Source organism: Canis lupus, chromosome 20 (assembly GCF_003254725.2).
Source record: "Canis lupus dingo isolate Sandy chromosome 20, ASM325472v2, whole genome shotgun sequence".
Lineage (NCBI taxonomy): Eukaryota > Metazoa > Chordata > Mammalia > Carnivora > Canidae > Canis > Canis lupus.
This window is the reverse complement of record NC_064262.1, coordinates 19,598,641-19,613,980: the sequence shown is the minus strand read 5'-3', so window position 1 is coordinate 19,613,980 and position 15,340 is coordinate 19,598,641. Positions and strand designations below refer to the sequence as shown.

The window sequence follows — 15,340 nt, the reverse complement described above, 5'->3', positions numbered from 1 at the left end:
TGTTCATAACAGCTTTATTTGTGACAGCCAAAAGCTGGAAACAACCCAAATGTCCATCAGTAGGTGGATGGAAAAATCTATCTAATCAGATACTAATCAGATACGGAAAAAAACAAAAAGCTTTTAAAAAAAGCCCTCTTGAACACATACTGCATCGACAAATCTGAAAATAATTATAGTGAGTGAAATAAGCCTAATTTTTAAGAGGGTACATATTACACAATTCAATTATATTAAATCCTAGGAGATGCAAACTAATGTACAGTGTCAGAGCAAATCAGTGCTTGCTGGGGAATGGAGGAGTGGGTGGTATGTTGGGGTAGGGGAGCAGGATAATAAAGGGGGATGAGGACACTTGGAAATGATGGGTAAGTACAGAATCTTGGCGGCAGTGATAATTTCATTTTTGTGCATACAGATGTCAACACTTACCACACTGTACACTTTAAATACATGCAGTTTACTGTATGTCAAGTATACCTGGGTGAGGCTCCTAAAATATTAATGGGGGGTAGGAGAGGTGGCTAGGGATGCCTGGCTGGCTGGTAAAACATGTGACTCAAGGTTGTGAGTTCAAGCCCCACTTTGGGTATAGATAGAGGTTACTTAAAAATAAAATCTGAAGAAAAAACATATTGATGAGCTCTACATTCTAGGGATTCCAGCTGAACTGTTATTTCATCTTCAATATTAATGACATTTTGGTAAAAATACTTTAAAACTTTATTTTATAAAGTTGTACTAAGGAACCAACAGGTATCAACATCAGCTCACTGAAAAACAGTGTTGTATACACTAAGAAGGACGACAAAGTGAAAATGAAGAATTATCATTCAGTGAAGAAAACCAAATCTGACATAATTCTCAATAGTGGAGAAAACCACTCAGAGTCTGTCACTTGGTGTCTGCCCATTGACTCTGCCCTGCACGCAGCTGTGGCTTCCAGCAGCAGAGTCTTCGGGTTCAGAAACTTGAACTGTTGAGTTCAGTTGCTCTCTGAGCTCCTCTATGAGCGGCCGGGACCCTCCAAGAGCACAGGAGGAGGCAGGTGGCTTGCCCGGACTACCACCAGATGTCCCGATGGCTGAGTTTCTGCACACCCCACTGTCATCAATAAGCAGGGCACTGCCTGCCTCAAAAGAGGGACCTCGTGAGGGATCTACGGTCTCAGATTTACTACCCGTGAGCTCCCCTTGCTCGGAGTCCAAGCCTTCGGTTTCAGATTCGCTGGTGCTGTCTGATTCCTCTGAATCACTTGCCTCGGGACTGGAGGAAGGTGTCTGCTGCCTGGAAATGGAGCGGGCTGCTTTTAATGCTGTTTCTTCCTCCTGCACAAGAAAAGCTGCAGCTTCCAGTTCTTCCAGTTCCAGTCCCAGCTGGGCCTTTGTCAGGGATGCTTCCTTTAAGGCTTCTGCAAGAGCTGCCAACTTGCTGGACCTCGAAAGCCATTTTAAGAAGAAATATTAGGACCATTCATTACCTGGCCCAAGAACACAACAGGGCACAGAACTTAAATTAACAAAATAAAGTCAGAGCCATACTTCACGTGACATACCAAGATAAATCCTGAAATATATAAAAGATATAAATGTAAAAAAAAAAAAAAAAACCCCAAACATGAAGCAAATCAAGTATTACAAGGAAATGTAGAAGAATCCCTTTATGACCCTAGAATGAGGAAGCCCTTTCTAACTAGGACTCAAAATCCAGAAGCCACACAAAAAAGGGAAAGATTGACAAATTAAAAACAAAACAAAATAAAACAAAACTTCTGTAAGACAAGAAACCAAAAAAATCATCATAAAGTCAAAAGACTAATGCAAAATTGAGAAAAATACTGGCAACTCATGTCATAGAGCAAGGCCTAATCCCCCCAGAGTTCTTAAAAATGGATATAACAATTCATCAGAAAAAAGACATAAGCAGACAATTCTCACAAAAGGAAATATAAATGCCTCTTAAACATAAGAAAGTATATTCAACTCCAGTCAAATACGAGAAATACAAACTAAAGTCACAGTAAGATACATTTTTCATTTATCATAGTGGCAAAAATCCAAACATTCGATAGCACGGCTAGCAAGGCTGTGGGGGAAAAGGCAACTCCCTACACTGCTGCTGAGAAATTAAACAGGTCCGACCCCTGTGAAGGAGAAGTTGGCAAGAACTTACAAAATTGAAAATGTACATACTCTTGACCCAGCAATACCGCATCTGAAAATTAAAGACATATGCTATAGGACAGAGGCCCAAGGTTATTTACTCTGGCATTGTTTTTAATACCCCAAAATGGGAAACAAACAAATGCCCACCATTATGGGACTGGTTAAATAAGTTATGGCCTCTTCATGCAAAGGGAGAGAGTCTACGGCTGCTTAAGGAACAAAGCTCTTCATGGGCTAACCCAGATATACTGTCTAATAGCAACAACAAAAGGCATGCCATATGTGTGTGCTACCTTTTAGGTTAAAAAAGGAGAAAGAAATATAAGCACATCTATTTGCTTGTATACTTATCAATAAACTCTAGAAAGCTATAGAAAACACTAACTTATATGGGGGGATAGTGAGGACTGGAAAGGTGGGAGGTGATGGTAAGAGGGAGGCTTTTCACTGCATATTATTTTTTAAACTCTGTGAATGTAATACCTATTTAAAAATTTTAAATATACAAAAACTAAAATGCAATACCATAGAGAGCAGCATGAAGCACTTTTTATTTTTATTAGAAAATCATTTCATGTTATATCAGAGGATATTCTACATTTGTAACATTACATTATAATAAATAATCTTTTTAATTAACTTGGATACATTAGTTGTTTTCCTTTTGTTATGAAAGAAGCAATGAAAAGTATACTTACTGCAGGTGTCCAAAAACTGTCTTTCCTCTCCCATAGAAGAAAATCTAAAGTGACAACTGAAAAAGGTGGCAGTGTGTGAAAATGGTCAGCATGCTGATATGGCTTCTATGTTTCTCTAAGTCCAAAGGTGAAATGAGTGTACTAAACATTTAGAGGCTTTGACACAAACCTGATGAGGGTGAGTTCATAAGATAAATTCACTTGTAAAAGAGCAGTCCATCCCATAATATTGAGAAAATAAGGCTTAATTTCACTGAGCCTGAAGTGACTGGTGGAGCAATGGGAACTAGTGAACAAAGATGGTATTTTTCACATAAATGCGCCTAGATGTGTCTGAGACCCTTTGGTCACAGAATATGTGGTGTAATGACTTTGTGCAGGGATGATCTGTCCCTGCTGCTGCCTCTCCAAAAGTGCAGTCAGGACCCAGAATCTCTACTGCAGTCAGTGTCCAAGGGCGGGTGCAAGGTACAGGAAGCTGGGTGAATGGCCACAGGCAATGGCCATCACGGAGAGCAACTTTCTCATATGCAAGGAAACCCCTGAGTGTGTGCTGGAATTCCCAGAGATTAGAAAAAGGAAGGTGGCTAGGGTGGAGAGAAAAACTAGGATAAGATCTGCTGAAGTAAGCTTATGATTAACCAACAAGTGATAAACTCTGGAGATGCTCTTGCCAGTCTGAGAACTCTCTAGGAGCACAGAATGAGAGGGTTGCCACGTAATTTACGTCCATGTCTAAGGCAGTTGTAGACAATGTCCAAACAACATGTATTTTGAAATTCTGATGACCCCTGGTAAAGAATTTGGTCTGAGTTAGTGGACCAGTTTGAAACATCTCTGCCCTAAAGCCCTGTCAGCCTAGGACCTAGGTCACTGCCATCTTTTCCACTGAAGCAGGCCCTCTCTGGGTAATAAACCACAGCTTTAATAGATAAAGAGCAAGGAACCTATCTATTTAAATAAATATTTAAAATACAAGCTCTTACGTCAGTGACCATACACCTCACATTCTTATTAGCCATGACACATTCTTTCGACAATCTATGAAAGATGACGTTCCACAAACACTTGCTCCAAATGACAACCTCCTCACAGGTCAGTTTCATTTTTGTCCACATTGCAGATAACAAAACAGGCCTGGAGGGGTAAGAGACTTCCTGCTGAAGTTTACACAGCTAACCAGGGGCAGTCGAAACCAGACTCCCATGCCTTGGGGCTCTAGTGTACTCCCTCCTCCACCATACCCACAAATATCCAGGCTCTGAAAAGTTTCCCATCCTGAGACCACATTCTTCACTTCTCCCCAGTTGGAGCTCCATTCAATGTCTTCCCAATGAGCAAGTTCTGACCGACACGAGCACAGAAGTCTGCAAACACTGTTGGCTTTCGCTTAGCAAACTTCAGTGAAGTGTACATCTGAGCCTTAATCACAGTTTTGGAATGGGAAGAACACATCTGACTTATTTTTATGGATACAGTGAAGGGAGTCGGTATGTCAACTCTCTGGTTGAACTATCTGGATCCTTGTTATTATTGTCTACTACACTGTATCTGTCATGTATAACAGAACAAATTTGGAATTTCAAAGCCTCTTACCTGTAATCCTAGCTCTTTTCAGACACAGCAGAGCCCACACACGTGAGACTAAATAGGATCTACTTTAACAGGCAAAATAGTGGCTCAGATAAGCCATGTGATCCTAACAGGATTTGTGCCTATTACTAGGTACTGTGAATTTATCCTTCAGGTTGTTTCTTACTTTAAGTACTATATTATGTTTAAACGACCTGTTTATATAAAATATGTAAAAAAATGGGGGTGCCTGGTGGTACAGTCAGTTAAGCATGCAACTCTTAGTTTCAGCTCAGGTCATGATCTCAGGGTTGTGAGATTGAGCCTCAAGTTAGGCTCCATGCTCAGCACAGTCTGCTTGAGGTACTCTCTCCCTCTGCCCCTCCCACTTGTGCTCTCTTTCTCTTGCTCTCTGAAATAAATCTTTTTTTTAAAAAAATAAGTATGTAAAAAATGAATTTTATGTTCTTTTTGATTTTTTAACATTCTGATTCATCTCTTTTTCTTAGCAGTCTCACTTTTCCTACGTCAAGCTGGCTAGTTTCCTAAATTAATATTAAAGTTGTGATAGAGGGGTACCTGGGTGGCTCAGTTGGTTAAGTGTCTGCTTTCGGCTCAAGTTATGCACAGTCTTGGGATCAAGCCCCACATCAAGCTCCCTAGTCAGCAGGATGTCTGCTTCTCCTTCTCCTCCTAACTCTCTGTTGCTATCTCTGTCTCTCTCAAATAAATAAAATCTCTTTAAAAAATTAAGTTGTGATAGAAACCTTAAGTTTATGAAAGAGGCATTCTGAATTCTCCCCTAAAGAATGCTAGGATAAAAAGAAATTAAAATTTTCAAAACATAATTGATGTAGAATGTGACCTAATAATCCAAGGAATGAAAGTTGGGTTTGTTTCTATTCAATTATTTTATGCAGATAACTTAGCGATCATTGCTTGCAATAAAAGAAACCTATTCATTAAGCCATGAAAAGGAGCCTTTTTGTTCTTTCAACCACTGTTACAATTAGAGTTGGTTCTAAGTCTGCCACTCCTTGTAAATTGTAGAACCTAACTCTGCAATGGCCCTTTCCGTTTCAGAAAGCACCTCATTTAATGTAGTTAGTGGTTTTTCACTGTCACACTCAAAACAGGCCAGCTAGTTCATGTCAAAAAGCTTTGTCCAGTGACATTAGTTACCCAGAATGCTTACAAAAACCAGGTACATTTAGATACAAAGCAATGAATACATTGAGTTACGAGTTGTACTTAAAATATATATTTTATGTCTAAGTGAAGAGCACCTACTTGTTAAGAATGTATTCAATCAAGAGTGAAGAGATTCATCCTTTAAAGGAGACATGACAACTGGATCACAGTAATGCCAAATTTTAATAAAATACTGAAAACAGGTTTACCTTAGAAAGTTTTTGGAAACGTAATCCTACCACGTAACTTTTTAAAAAGTCTTCATTCTGTTTGTATATGTGAAATAATATCCTATTTGGAGGATTTTTTTTAAGTTAAAAACTGCTCTTTGATAAGTTACAGTAAATACAACTACCATGAAAGAGTAACAGTAACAGCTGGACGTGCATGTCTTTACCATGGCTAAGCTAATATAAAATTTCCTCAATTACTTTATATTTTGGTGAATGAGTTACAGTGGGGCGGTAGGGAGGGGGATTGCATGGCCTTATGAAACAGCCAAAACAAAGTGCAAAAGGAGCCCTAAAATGTAGGAAAACGTGGGTATAAACAGAAAGCATACATCCTGTTTCTTGTTGTAGAGTTTTGTCTCCAACTATCAATCAACTTTTCACCACTTCCTGCAATAGCAGATCTACTATAAATCTCGTAGTAACTGACTAGGTTTCATTTCCTCTGCCAAAACCCACTAACCTGCCAGGCATGACATACTGACACTAGAGCCAGCAACTGATAATGTAAGACAGGGCGCCAGTGAGGCAATTCAACAAACATTTCATACTGGATGATGGAATACACTGACTTGGCCTTTTAATTTCAAAGGACACACACACACACACACACACACACACACACCAAGTTCTGTCTGGGACAAACAAGTACAGCATCTTTCTTTATAAAGGGTATTGATGATAATGGCACATGATCATAATTCCTGCCTCTTGAGAAGAACCAGTTCCAAACTTCAAAATCCCCTGCCCAAAACACATTCACATAGCCTGATTTAAAAGATAATGCATGGGGATTCCTGGGTGGCTCAGCAGTTTGGCGCCTGCCTTTGGCCCAGGGTGCGATCCTGGAGTCCCGGGATCGAGTCCCACGTCAGGCTCCTGGCATGGAGCCTGTTTCTCCCTCTGTCTCTCTCTCTCTCTCTGTCATAAATGAGTAAGTAAAAAAATAAAATAAATAAATAAAAGATAATGTGTTAGCTCTAAGTAGAAGTTGCTGGTCACAGTCTCTTCTTGAAAGGTGCCATGAAACACAAGGGCTGATTGATGCACAGATGAGAAGAATTGTGTGCTGTTATAGTGTACTAGTGAAAACTGCCTCCAGCTCATTCACAGAAACAATCTATTTCTTTAAACAAGAAGCTACTTCTTTAATATAGAAAATACTGCAAGTTATTCAAGCCATATTGAGTTTGGGCCAGTGAAATCACTTTTCACCCTATTTCTAACTTGACGTAATACCTCTGTGGGCCTGCAAATTAGCATGTCGTCTACAGAGTAGCAGAATAATTTTCTGACAACTCCCTATACTAGCTTCCTAGGGCATAATAAACTACCCCAAACTGATTCTTAAAACAATGGAAATTTCTTTCCTGACAGTTCTAGAGGCTAGATGTCCCTTCTGAGGCTCTGAGGGAGAAACCTGTCCCCCATGCCTCTCTCTCTTCCCTCTTGTGTTGCTGGTGACCCTGGGCATTCCTTGGCTTGTAGACCTATCACTCCAAATTCTGCCTCTGTCATCACACAGCACTCTTCCTGTGGGTCTGCTTCTTCACATTTTATCTTCCCTCTGGAGTGTCTGTCTCTTTGCCTCTCCTTACAAGGATCCCAGTCATAATGGACTAAGGGCCCACCTTACTCCAGCATGACCTTCTCCAATCAATTCCATCTGCAGTAACCCTATTTCCAAATAAGGTCAAAGTTTTAGGTTCTGGGAATTCTGAGGTGATACTCTCCAACATACTACACCTCTCACAGCTAAAGCAAATAGACAGTGGAGATGCTCATTAATGGAAGATAAATTAAGACCAAAAAAGGTCCCTTAAAGTAAATCAAACTAAAAGGCCAAATTTTAATAATAAATAGTAACAAAAAAAAAGGTTAAGATCTCAACTAATTACCAACTACACAAAAAAGTTCATAAAATATCTAATGACTTAATATGTAGGTTATGACTGTAACTATGTACCATTTCTCTTGAACAAAGAATGAACCAAATATTATGTTTGTAACTGTTCTAACGAAATTACAGTATAGTGCTATATGACATTCATCACTTTAGGTCAGTCTTTTAGAGCAAATCAGAGAACAAATAATCACCATGACATCATCAGTTTTCTCAAGGGTCTTCCAATCACATGACACTCAAATGATTCCTTTGGCATTTAAAGACTTCTCACTAATGTCACTATTATTGTAGAGTTTTCTTCTTCAACTATTAACTAATCCCACACTTCTAAACCTCAACATCAGTGGGTGTGTGTGTGTGGCTCAAGCACAGTTCCTGTATCACTTTCACCACCCACCCTTCTGAAGTCCTTGATCTTTTGCTGACTCTGCAATTTATCTGCACTGTATAGTATCAAAGATCAGTAAGAAGTCAAACAACAAAAACACCGGCTGAATAGGTAGGTAGGATGCTAGGAAGGAAATGATATGCTAGAATGGGGACTAAATTTATTGGGTGGTCTGATCATTAGTGAATATTTCTGTGTTCTACCATCACTTCCCTTTGTAACTGTAAGCACAGAAATTCGAATAATGAATATTCAGAAATAAGGACCCCCCCCAGCATGACATACATATGTAGCTGCACTAGCTACACCTGCACACATGCGCGCACACACACATGCACATTTCTAGAGCAAAGTAAATGACTTTATATTTTAAAAAATTGCTATGATAATCCCATATATGGAAGAGCATGCCTCAGGTAGGTGAGTGGAGGTTTACCCAAATCCAGAGAGGCTACTATTTATTTCACCACTGATACCCATATAAGAAATGGAAGGGTGAAGGTGATAAACAGATTAAGAAAGGTACAATGTTCATAAAGAACTGTTTGACAGAAACAGACTCAATCCCTCCCTGAAATGGTTTTGCATTTATGCCAGACTGAATCAGATTAGCAGAGATGGAAATGTGAACACATCAACTTGCTACCTTTCCCTCTACTCCCCCTGCACCCCAGAAGAACTGCTTTTGCTGAAATGTGCTTCACGATAATCCTCCACACTGGGGTTCAGAGTCGATTTCAAAATCAGCCACATAAAACTCTCGGCACAGTGAAACTTGGAGGCCCCCCTTTCCACACTGGCTGTTAGGAAAGTAAAATCCATGGCCCACCTGGCATGATGGAATGTACCTGAAGCTTTGTTTTGCCTCCCTTTTAATTTTGTTGCTTTTTTCCTTCTTCGACCTCACCTTTAATTAATGTCACATTGTTTTACACACACACACACACACACACACACACACACACACAAATGCTTTAAATAATTTCTAGTACAAGGCAAAGAGCAAGTAATTTGAATGAAACCAAACAGCTGGTTAAGTAAAAAATACATAAAAACAGAAACAAAGGGGATCCCTGGGTGGCGCAGCGGTTTGGCGCCTGCCTTTGGCCCAGGGCGTGATCCTGGAGACACGGGATTGAATCCCACGTCGGGCTCCCGGTGCATGGAGCCTGCTTCTCCCTCTGCCTATGTATGTCTCTGCCTCTCTCTCTCTCTGTGATGACTATCATAAAAAAAAAAAAAGAAGAAAGAAAAAAAAAGAAAAAAAAAAAACAGAAACAAAGCAAACAACAACAAAAAACCCCCACTTCTGTTGAAGATAAAAGGATCTGGAGAAGTAAAGCTTATAGGTCCAAGGGTGAGAGATAGATTCTTCTCTAAAATGATTCCATGAAGCACGACATTTTGGGTATGTCAGACTTGAACAGTTCTGACAATATTTCTACATTTCATCTATGTGAAAAGGGCAGACAATGTTGTTTAGTAAAAGAGGTGCAGTATTTTGACCTCGTAGCTGTTTAGATGAAATGGCTGTGTGGATTCCATTAAACTAAGTGGAGGTCAAACAAGATGGAGAAGGCATTACTATGAAAGTGGTGGAAGTGTGTCCTCCCACAAAGATATGTTCAAGTCCTAACACCAGAACCTGTCAATAGGGCCTTAATTGGAAATAGGATCTTTGCAGATATAATCAAATCAAGATGATGTCACACTGGGTTCGGGCAGGCCCTTTAATCCAATGACTCCAGGGGGACTGGTGTCTTTACAATAGTACCATGTCAAGATATAGAGACAGAGAAGGCTGTGTGATAATGGTGGCAGAGACTAGAGTAATGTATCTACAAGCCAGGGCATGTCAAGGATTGCTCACTACCAGGAAAGAGGCATGGAACAGATATCCTTCTTAGGCCTCCAGAAGGAACCAACCCGTGGAGGACATCTTGATTTTGGACTTCAGGCCTCCAGAACTTTGAGAGAATAGCTTTCTGTGTTTTAAGCCATCTAGTTTGTGGTCATTTGTTACAGTGGTTCTGGAACAATAATACAGAGGAGTATATAGGGATCAAGGTCTTTAGAGCTGAACAGAAATCAGAAAGCATTGCATACAAGCTCCTGGTTTTACAGATGAAAAAAGGACCCCACCAAAAATATCGACAGCAGGAAAGCACAGAAAAGTTTCCTTCACTAATAAAATGCAGAGAATGGGTCAGTCTGTTTCTAATTCCCCTCTGAATCTAAACACGGTGGTTCTACATTTCTATGTTATGATCATGTTTCCCTGTGTAAAAACCTGCAATGGCTTCCCAAAACAGAATAAAATCTGAACTCCCCAATGAGGACAAAGTCCCAGAGAGATCTGGCCCTTGGGTTCTGCTTGCCTCTCAGTGAGGTCACCCACCATTCATGTCCAGGGCACTGTGTTCCACTCACTGTCCTCTCTCTATCCAGAGGACACACTAATGCATTTGTGCCTCAAGGCCCTTGCACTTGTTGTACCCTTCTTCTGGAACACTCTTTCCCTAAGCCTTCCCATGTGGGCTCTTACTGAATACTCGGCTAAAATCCCACCTCAGTCTTATAAAGCAGTCTATGTAACGCAGTGCTTCCAAAGCTATTTCATGTCATGGAACACAGAGAAAATGCTATTTGCCTGGCATGGCATAGGGTCTGTATCTTACCTGCCATCCTGAACACTGAGGGGCCAGTATCTTCATTCCCCTGACATCACATTCGTGATGCCATGGACCAGCAGCTTTGCCCACTCTGCCCTTTGCCCTCCAACTTCTTATACCCAGATCTACTACTAGGAATTGGTGAAACAGGGCAGTTTTGAGGTCTACAGGAGTGGAGGTTCTGGCTGAATTTTTCAAAAATGTCCTTTTTGTCTCCACTTTCCCATCTTGAAAGCAAAATGAAAATGACTGCTTCCAAATTTCTTGGCATGCTCTGAGAGGGAAAGACCGGGTTAGATGATTTAATGTGTTTATTTCTTTGTGTGCTTGTTCTAAAAGCTGAAAACTTCTCCTTGGTTACAAAATATAAAGTTAGTGTGCTCTGTTGCTTTCACAACACTGAGACAGGAAAATACTTAAGTGCTGGTATGTTTACCACATGCACAAGCTGAAGCATGCAGCTCTCCAAATTATGACAGGAGTCAAAAACTCTGAAAATTCAAAATATTTATCTACTCACTGAGATGATACACAGTGGAAAGTCTTCTTAAGCACACATCACAATGCCATGAAGCAGTTAATCCTGAACCACTGTATGGTTTCTTTTTTTTTTTTTTTTTAGGATTTTATTTATTTATTCATGAGAGAGAGAGAGAGAGAGAGAGAGATTGAGAGGCAGAGACACAAGCAGAGGGAGAAGCAGGCTCCCTGCAGGGGAGCCTGATGTGGGACTTGATCCCCGGACCCAGGATCACGCCCTGAGCCAAAGGCAGGAGCTCAACCGCTGAGCCACTCAGGCATCCCATCTACGGTTTCTTAATGACAACCTTGTTCTATAAATTGATTGACAGTGGTACACTGCCTGCTGCCTGGTTTGGCTTTTCTGGAATTATTAATTGTCTCACATATCACATAAGCGCTGCCTATTCCCACTCACTGTGAAGCATAGTTAATATGCTCTCTGAAGGAAGTTTGGAACCTTTCGCTTTCCTGGGGAGAAAACAGAAATGAGTTGATAGGACACAGCTCTGGGACAGACAGCTTCTCACAAGGGCTGGTAACAGGGCTAAGTGGCCACCTCTGGGGCAGGCCTGCTTGTACCTCCCTCTGCTCTCACACAAAACCTCTGCACGCTGTGCCCATCAGTACAGCTCACTGATATAGTAAAGGCAGCAATTTAACTCATCTCCCCTGCATAGAGAAGTCAGACCTAGAGCTGCGTACAGCTCCTTCCTAAATGCAGACCCACTGGGTCTGTTCCTTGTTGGACCTGGAAAGCTGTGCTCTGGCAGTGAAGGGGTCCTGCTGAGAACTGGTCAGCAAAAGCAAAGAGGAAAGTGCTCAGAAATATGCCACCTGCAACCTACTCAACACCCAACCCTCCCCAATTTCCCTACTTACCACTTCTTATACAACTACAGTTCTACATGACTAGCTGTGCACCTTTTTGGGATTTCATGTCCTCAGACAGATGAATCTGCTAGATTTTTTTCAAGCTGCTCGAATGAGATCTTTAAGATTAATGCTCAGTTAGAATGCTCATAAAAATAATGCTAAAAGAGAGGCACCCAAGTGGCACTGTTGGTTAAACATCTCTTGGTTTCGGCTCAGGTCCTGATCTCAGACTCCTGAGATCAAGTCTCATGGTGGGCTGCAGGCTTGGTGCGGAATCTGCTTAAGACTCTCTCCCTGTCCTTCTAACCCTCCCCACCATTCTCTCTTCCTGTCCCACCCCCCAAATGGATAAATCTTTAAAAAAAATACAAAAACAAAAACCAGTGCTTCATGAAGGAATGAAGCCACACACAGAAGAGTATAACACTGTATTATTTCACTTCTACAAAGTTCCCAAATAGGCAAAACCAACAGATGCTGGCATAAGTCAGGACAGTGGTTACAGGGCAGGGGTTAGAGAATGACAGTACACTAAGGGGCATCTGGGGGCCTCTCAAACACGATTCCTGATTTGGGTGGCTAGTTACACAAGTGTTTTGCCACATCAGAGTTCATTCTTTGTCTACTTATAATCTGTGTGTACTTCGACAAAAATCAGCTTAAAACAACAGCAACAAGAAACATGAATCCTGGAAAAGAAGTCACAGGCTTCTGACATTTGTTCTGGAAAAGCAGACAGAGCCTCTGCAAGAAGTGTGTCCTAAGTGGGGGACAGGATTATGGAGCCAGCCCTCATTACCTCTGGGCAAACCGGCAGGACCTCTCGTACAACACTTCTCATTGCAAATGTCTTTTTAAAAGGCATGGCACGTTCTGCCAAATACAAAGGGAATCTCAAAGTATGCCTAGAGAAAGATCCATTAGTCCTCTCTTTTAATGTGTGAACTACACACTGAGAGTTGTTCCTTACAGAAGCACATAGCTCACGGCTATGGAGTTTATACTGCCCGTACAGGAGAAAGCCTGTTTGTGGGGCGTTTCAAATAACATTTCTAAAGGCATTTCCCCCCACTTCACCTCCCCGGATGTTTGATCTATAGACCAATCCTAGTACTCTCTGAAATATAAAATAATAATTTCTTTTTAAATTTTTTTATTGGAGTTCAATTTGCCAACATATAGCACAACCCTAGTGCTCATCCTGCCAAGTGCCCCCCTCAGTGCCCATCACCCAGTCACCCCAACCCCCCCCCCCCGCCCACTTCCCCTTCCACTACCCCTTGTTTATTTCCCAGAGTTAGGTGTCTCTCATGTTTTGTTAAAATAATAATTTCTACTAATTTTCCTCTCAGTACTACCTCAAAGCCCCTAAAACTGCTTCACATCTATCAAAAAGCAGAAGACGAACCACCAAAAGCATTTACACCAGTTGTATGAGTATTTTACTCAAAGTGAACAATTTTATCTAATTTATGTAGTAAGGAACAAAGCTTACTTTCTTAAAAGTTTTTTTTTTTTTTAACGAGCTTATAAAACGTTTAGAAGACTCCATTCTGTATCTGCAGTCCCAATTAAAATTTATACAGCAACAAGAGAAAACTTTCCACCTAGAGTGGGAGGTAAACGACAAGAACAAGTTCTCAGATCCTTCATTTATTATTATGATGATTAGGAAACTAACAGGGACAAATTTTTGTGGCTGACCTCAGTTGCTTGCGGGTCTTCTGTCTTGATGCTGACATTTACTGTTCTTGCCAGGAGAGTATGTTTACTGACACATTACTCTGTGGAATAATAGTAGAACTGGACATCATAGTCAGATTTTTCAAATCAATTCTCAAAGTAAGGGATTTCTTTTTCTAGTAAACTCCACCCATGTGTAGATTACATGCATGTGCAGATTAACATTCAAAGTAAATATTTCTTGTACTGATAATAAAGTCTTAAGAGAAATCAACTCCTCTGCTTTTGCTTTCATTATGTAAGCTTCCTCTTCACAAAAAGAACTACTAAGCACTCTTCACACTAACCCTGGGGCTTTACTTTATATTACACACTGTCCCCTCAGGACTTACGCCATCAGATTATGGCACTTAATTCTCCTCTCATCAGCCAGAGACTAACCATTTATACCTCTTGCTAATTGCTTCTCAATAAATTACCAATTTCCTCAAAACTTCCACAGAAAATTCCTTAATTTTACCACGAGTCAACAATGCCTTATCTGAAATGCTTGGACCCATAAGAGTTTATATAGTATAGTAGATCCTCATTATTCGCTGATTCCCTATTTATGAATTTGTCTACTCGCTACAATTTATTTGTAACCTCAAAGTCAATACTCTTCAGCACTTTTATTCACAGACATGCAGAGAGATAAATATTTCCATTTGTTTGCTTGTTCTGCATTTCAGAAAAGTAATCCTGGATATACTACTACACCATATATGACCTAAACCCCCAGCAACAACCTGTAATCAAACACTCTAATATTTTTCTGCAGTGAAATGTATGGTTAGTCTTTCCAAGTGGACTAACTAAAGACTACAAATAGCCTCATGTCAGGTGAGTTCAGCTTAGTCAGGTTTTGCTCCCAAGTGCCTGAAAATACTTGTACTTTCAGAACTTTCTGGGTTTCAGAATTGTGTACAGGGGGTTGAGGACCAGAACCAGAAGCAAGTAAACTAAGCTGAACTTTTTCAGCTCAAGTGTCCAGGTCTAAGGCCAGTCTTTTGACAAATATTTATTGAGCACCTGCTATCTGCCAGATTTGGTGATAAAATGCCATAATCTGATGGCATAAGTCCTGAGGGGACAGTGTGTAATATAAAGTAAAGCCCCAGGGTTAGTGTGAAGAGTGCTTAGTAGTTCTTTTTGTGAAGAGGAAGCTTACATAATGAAAGCAAAAGCAGAGGAGTTGATTTCTCTTAAGACTTTATTATCAGTACAAGAAATATTTACTTTGAATGTTAATCTGCACATGCATGTAATCTACACATGGGTGGAGTTTACTAGAAAAAGAAATCCCTTACTTTGAGAATTGATTTGAAAAATCTGACTATGATGTCCAGTTCTACTATTATTCCACAGAGTAATGTGTCAGTAAACATACTCTCCTGGCAA

At 40.4% G+C, this 15,340-nt stretch overlaps 1 protein-coding gene across 1 annotated transcript in view; it reads right to left on the bottom strand.

Moving 5' to 3' along the window:
- SHQ1 (SHQ1, H/ACA ribonucleoprotein assembly factor) overlaps window positions 1–15,340 on the bottom strand; it is a 101,716-nt gene continuing 86,376 nt past the window's right edge. Inside the window, exon 11 of the mRNA XM_025456582.3 lies at window positions 1–1,437. Coding sequence (XP_025312367.1) covers window positions 885–1,437 — 553 coding nt within the window. The 3' untranslated portion in view covers window positions 1–884. The remainder of the gene's footprint in view (window positions 1,438–15,340) is intronic.